The sequence below is a fragment of the Prionailurus viverrinus genome, chromosome E1, assembly GCF_022837055.1.
Source record: "Prionailurus viverrinus isolate Anna chromosome E1, UM_Priviv_1.0, whole genome shotgun sequence".
Lineage (NCBI taxonomy): Eukaryota > Metazoa > Chordata > Mammalia > Carnivora > Felidae > Prionailurus > Prionailurus viverrinus.
In genome coordinates this window covers 47,609,807-47,615,806 of record NC_062574.1, presented here as the reverse complement: position 1 = coordinate 47,615,806, position 6,000 = coordinate 47,609,807, and the positions used below count along the sequence as shown (strand labels likewise).

Genomic DNA, 6,000 nt, shown 5'->3' with positions numbered 1-6,000 from the left:
ATTACAATGTAATGTAATTTGTGATGGTCTGAGAACATACAGAACAGGAAGCATAAAATCATTTATTGACATTTTTCTTTGTATCTACTATTTACTCCTGCCTACACCACCAAACAAAAGAACTGCCTTTTGATTAAAATGTATACGCGTGATGTCTAAAATACTTGGTGATGTAATATGATTTGCTGAATTCTAAGTTTTTACACTGTGTACATAACTATCAAAATGTGAAAGTAAATAATCACAGGGAACACATTTCATTTTACAATGGAAAATATTTGCAAAAACTTCCTTAAAGTAACTTCTCCTCCTGCATTTTATTAGCGAGATGCATCTATGGTTAGGCTCCTGCCCATCCCGTACCCTTAAGCCCTGATAGAGACCAATGCAATTCATTTGCATTGACTTTCTATTGTAGAGCTTTGGAACCAAGGGAAGGATCCAAACATAGCTTCATTTTATCCAATCAGAAGAGCCGCTTCGTGCTAACCTCTGATTCGCCCATTCCTCTTTGCACTCATCCAATCATCAGGCCACTTTAACAGCCAATCAGCGGCCTAGATACCCACCAATCCGGGAGCGGGGCCGAAGCACGGCCTTTGTGTCGGGGATGTCAGCGCGTCGGCGAAAGCTCCCGCCAATAGAAAAAGTCGTTGGTGTATGCAAATGAAGCCCCTATGACGCAGAGACGCAGCGTGAAGCGTGGGTATAAAAGCGGAGGCAAAGGGGGGGCTTGGAGCACAGAGCGGTTTGGTCGTTCGTTGGAGGGTCCTCTTTTCTTTACTCGGCGACTGCGGCTCTTCATTGGGGAGCAGGAGCGGCGCGACGATCGGAGAAGCGGCCTAAGACTTCGGCGTTGGGTAAGTGTTGGCGGTTTTACTCTTTGTTCGAGGCCCCGGCAGCCGTTGATGCCGCGGGCCGCAGCCGTTGGGAACGGAGCGCTGGCCGGTGCGGGCCGCTCGGGCCGCTGGTGTCGGGTGTGGGGGCCGGGAGGTTTTCCCTTGGGGCTTCGTTCCGGAACCGCGTCTCCGCCTCTTTCCCGGTGGTGATTCAGAGGTCCCGACGCCGGGTTCCGGGCAAGCGGGGCCTCCGCCCGTCGAGGAGGGGAAGTGACTCCTCCCCGCGCTCCCCCTCCCGGGGGAGGCCGCCGCCGCCGCCGCTCCTCGCAGCCTGAGTCATTAGGGGAGGGGGAGGAGGCGGCGGCCCCGGGCCATCTGCCGCGGCAAAGAGGCGGAAGGGCAGGGGCGCCGAGCCCGTCCTATCCTCCGCCCCCGGGAGGCTAGCGCCACGGCCCGAGAGTCACGGGTGTCTTCTTTAGGTAAAAGAAAATGGCCCGAACCAAGCAGACTGCTCGTAAATCTACGGGTGGGAAAGCGCCCCGTAAGCAGCTGGCCACTAAAGCCGCCAGGAAAAGTGCTCCCTCTACTGGCGGGGTGAAAAAACCTCATCGCTACAGGTAGGCGAGTGGGAAGGAAAACAATGACCCGGCGGCGCGCGGCCCCCAAGCGGGAGCGCTGTCCGCTCTCGGGGATCCGCTTACACTCTCCTGCCCGCTGCAGGCCCGGGACCGTTGCGCTTCGAGAGATCCGTCGTTACCAGAAATCGACCGAGCTTCTGATCCGGAAGCTGCCTTTCCAGAGGTTGGTGAGGGAGATCGCCCAGGATTTCAAAACCGATCTGAGGTTTCAGAGTGCCGCCATTGGTGCGCTGCAGGTAAGACGAGCGTGGCTGGAGTAGGGTCGGAGGGCTTCTGCGTGGCTTCTCGTCCTCGGAGACAGTTTAATGGTGTGGCTCTTGTGCTCCACAGGAGGCCAGTGAAGCGTACCTGGTGGGTTTATTTGAAGATACTAATCTGTGTGCCATCCACGCTAAGAGAGTCACCATCATGCCCAAAGACATCCAGTTGGCTCGCCGGATACGGGGAGAGAGAGCTTAAGTGAAGGCAGTTTTTATGGTGTTTTGTAGTAAATTCTGTAAAATACTTTGGTTTAATTTGTGACTTTTTTTGTAAGAAATTGTTTATAATATGTTGCATTTGTACTTAAGTCATTCCATCTTTCACTCAGGATGAATGCGAAAAGTGACTGTTCACAGACCTCAGTGATGTGAGCACTGTTGCTCAGGAGTGACAAGTTGCTAATATGCAGAAGGGATGGGTGATCTTTCTTGCTTCTCATGATGCATGTTTCTGTATGTTAATGACTTGTTGGGTAGCTATTAAGGTACTAGAATTGATAAATGTGTACAGGGTCCTTTTGCAATAAAACTGGTTATGACTTGATCCAAGTGTTTAACAATTGGGGCTGTTAAGTCTGACCATACATCACTGTGATAGAATGTGGGCTTTTTCAAGGGTGAAGATACAAGTCTTAACCACAGTGTAACTTACAGTTTCCTTAAAAAAAAAAAAAAAAAAAAAAAAAAAAGTAAAACTGGCAGCTATAGAATACACTATGTGCATTTATAATAGCTATTTTATATATTGTAGTGTCAACATTTTTAAATTAAATGTTTTACATTCACATGTGGTGGGGAGTCTTGTCATTAAGGTGTGTGTAATTTAAAGTCCAGTTGGTTTTCTCCTAACTAGACTGCACTTGTTTTCATGAGAGTAAACTGCTTTGCAAATTATACCTTGCATAAGTCCTCATTCTACCACATGTTAACTAACCCTCTAGCTGATTAATGCAAACACTAAGGGGGGGATTTTATTTATAAGGGCTCTAGAATATAATACAAGTTATTCACACCAGCATCATCTGTTACTAATATTCTATACTAGTTAGTGCAGCTTTTCTTTGTGTTGTGATTGGTCTCATAACTAGGTTTTTTCTCTACAAAGAGAAAACCATACCGAAGTTCTTTTTCTTGTGGAGTTTGTATTATAATAACCCTTAGAGTAAACTTGCTGTGGGAGAGGGGCACACAACTCCAGCTTCTTGAACCTCTGCCAGTTAAGGTGGTGTCGGGTTAGGTTACATCTGATCCATGGTCCTGGAAAAATCACTTTATAGAGGTGGCCTTCCAAGTGGTTTTAAAAACTAACCTTCTATTGAAGTCTTTAGGTCAATTATGTATGTTGACTAAATTTACAAATAAACTTGTTTATTCAACGAAGTGTCAAAAACCTACATTGAATATACAGAGAAATACATCCATTATTTAGGTTCTTTGTATCTTGAAGCTTGAGCTTGGTCTATATCTGGTTTTGCTTGGTAGACAAACCATTCGTATACGAAAATAATGACGAATTTCCTTAAGACAAGTCATTTCACCACAAGTACAGAGTACCTTGGTTTAAGCCACTTTTTCAGTATGAAGCTAGTTTAATTGACCAGTGATGGTCCACTGTAAGCTTGTTAGTATCTAGATCTAGTCAGCAAGACCATGGGCACAACGGCCACTGGTCATCAGATGAGCATTTTGTGTGTTTGAAGCTAGTAGCTATAGAAAAGATAGTTGTGCCCTGATAAAGTAGCTTTTTAAAAAAAGTTTGGGTTTCTTTCACATTCAAGGGGCTTATGAAGAGATGCAAATCAGGATACATAGGCTTGATTCTTGGCAGCTTAATGAGTCTTCACGAGGCACTGAAGGTGGAAGGGTGGAGTCCAGTAACTTTTCTGGAGCAGTGACTTCCCAGTTCTGATGATCTCAACATTGTTTCTGAAGGACGTTGCCATCTTGGACATGGGAATGTGCTGTGGGGTGCCTGGCAGTGTCTGAGTAGTAGACTTAACTATGGTGATGTCCGTTTGTTGAGTTTACTGGTTGTGATAACCCAAGTGGGGTGAAACTTGACTCTTCCCCCCAGTACAACTTGGGTACATCCTGATGTAGACGTTTGTGGGTTTTATTGGGCAGCTTGGAATCTTGCTGCTTTAAATAGTGCAGCTTGTGCTTGCACAGTGTGCGTGAGCATACTTAGCCCAGCAGTCGAAAGTATCTTTTGGTTCTAGGAAGCTGCCCACACAGGATAACCCTGGGTTTTAGGTGATGGAACAGAATCTGTAAGGAGAAAAGCAAAAGCTGGAGCTGATGAAGGTATCCTGTGCCCTTGATGGATGAGACAAAAATAAAGTTTTTTGAAGTTGAGATTATCTCATCTTGTTAATGGTCTTCATTTGAATTGATAACATATATTTCACAAATAAAAGTTTTTGTGGGGAAATGCCCAGAAAGGTTTGCCTTCTGACTCAGCTGAGGGGGGGGGGGGGGGGAATACATTCAGAAAGGACAGGCAGACCCCCTTTTGAAAGGTGTCACAGTTGGCTCAAGGCTGCAGATTTATGCCTGTTGAGCCTGTGGATTAATGGTGCATTTCTTGACTGTCGATGGATTTGATTAGGCCAGACCCGTTGAGGGCCGGAAGTGTCCGCATCCTGCACGGGCTCTGACTACCAGGAGATTTTGAACCAAGCTGTTTATTGCCCTTGTCCTGAAGCCCTCAGCCTGGCCAAAAGCCAGGTCCACCCTGGTGAGGTAGCCCCCGTTGCTTTTCCTCCACACCTGCTTGTCCTTGCATTCCCCTTTTTCCCTGCTAGGCTAATAGTGATTATGGACCTGTGGGCCCTTGTTTCTTAGTCTGAAATAACCCCTGCTTCATCCTTAAACTGGTATGTGTAAAACCAGATGATTTATTCAACATGTAGAAATTACACTCTATTTACAAAATTTAAGGTGGCGGGGTGCCTGGGTGGCTCAGTCAGTTGAGCGTCCCAACTTCGGCTCAGGTCATGATCTCAAGGTTCGTGAGTTCGAGCCCGGCATCAGGCTCTGTGCTGACAGCCTGGAGCCTGCTTGGGATTCTGTGTCTCCCTTTCTCTACCCCTTCCCCTCTCGTGCTCTGTCTCTCAAAGATGAATAAACGTTAAAAAAAAACAAATGGGCCCCTGGGTGGCTCAATCAGTTGAGCGTCCGACTTCAGTTCAGGTCACCATCTCAGTCCGTGAGTTCGAGCCCCGCATCGGGCTCTGTGCTGACAGCTCAGAGCCTGGAGCCTGTTTCAAATTCTGTCTCCCTCGCTCTCTGCTCCTCTCCCACTCATGCTCGCTCTGTCAAAAATAAACATTAAAACAAAATAAAAACGGCAAAGTTTAAGGTGGTATGAAAACAGAGGCAAGCACTTCAAACCCAACTTACTTAAATATATCTTAAGTTTCCTTGTTTATTTTTTGAGAGCGTGCAAGTGGGCCAGGGACAAAGAGGAGGGGGAGGAAAGAGAGTCCCAACCAGGCTCTGCACTGTTGGCCAACGGACTCAAACCCACAACTGTGAGATCCTGACCTGAGCCGAAATCCAGCTGGATTGGATGTTCAAGCCACTGAGCTACCCAGGTGCCCCGAACCCAGCTTATTTACAGAGATGTGCCCTTAGTCAAATAGCTAACTGGGTCGTCCTCACACTTCAGCGAGAAGGAAGGACAGATCCGGGAGAGGCCAGCAATGGCCACCCCATACCCCTTGCGGGGGCTTCCCAGCCAGGGGGGCTCAGAGTGTAGGGAAGCAAGCTCTGAGCTAACTGGCTGGACTGGAAATTTACTCTTTTCCACTCGGTTCCTCAGTCATTCCTCAGCTTTCTCCCCGGGGCTCTCCGTAGCTGGCTCCTTGCAAGCACTGCCTCCTGCCTGGTGGTGGGCATGGGGGCTGGGGCCTGTGCAGCACTTGGAAAGCAGGCCCCTTCTGGATCACTTTCAGGTAGGGTAGCAGAGGGTCGACACAGTCCAGTCAGCTGTCTGCCAGTGGGTCAGCAGGAAACTTGGGCTCGCCCTTCGGTTCCCACAAGACGGGGCCAGCCTGTGTCCGGGAGCAACAGCAGAGGGGGCCAGAGAGCAGAACCTCAGGCCTGTGGCCAGCCCAGCCCGCCAACGGGGAAGGGCGAGGTGTGGTTTTCACCACACCCGTCCGCAGCTGTTGTCTCACTGGTGGTGCTGTGGTCTACTGGGCATGAGAATCTTGAGCCCCCACCCTGAGCCTCCGGTCCCCACCCCTGCCTCCCCGTCCC

The 6,000-nt window shown here is 48.5% G+C and overlaps 1 protein-coding gene across 1 annotated transcript; it reads left to right on the top strand.

Annotated features, from left to right (window-relative positions):
• The first annotated feature begins 706 nt into the window (after positions 1-706).
• Positions 707-4,097, top strand: LOC125151709 (histone H3.3A). Its single transcript, XM_047833098.1, has 4 exons — positions 707-860; positions 1,319-1,456; positions 1,560-1,713; positions 1,808-4,097. Exons 2-4 carry the CDS (start codon positions 1,329-1,331, stop codon positions 1,934-1,936), a joined length of 411 nt encoding a protein of 136 aa, XP_047689054.1. The 5' UTR covers positions 707-860; positions 1,319-1,328; the 3' UTR covers positions 1,937-4,097.
• Positions 4,098-6,000: the final 1,903 nt, after the last annotated feature.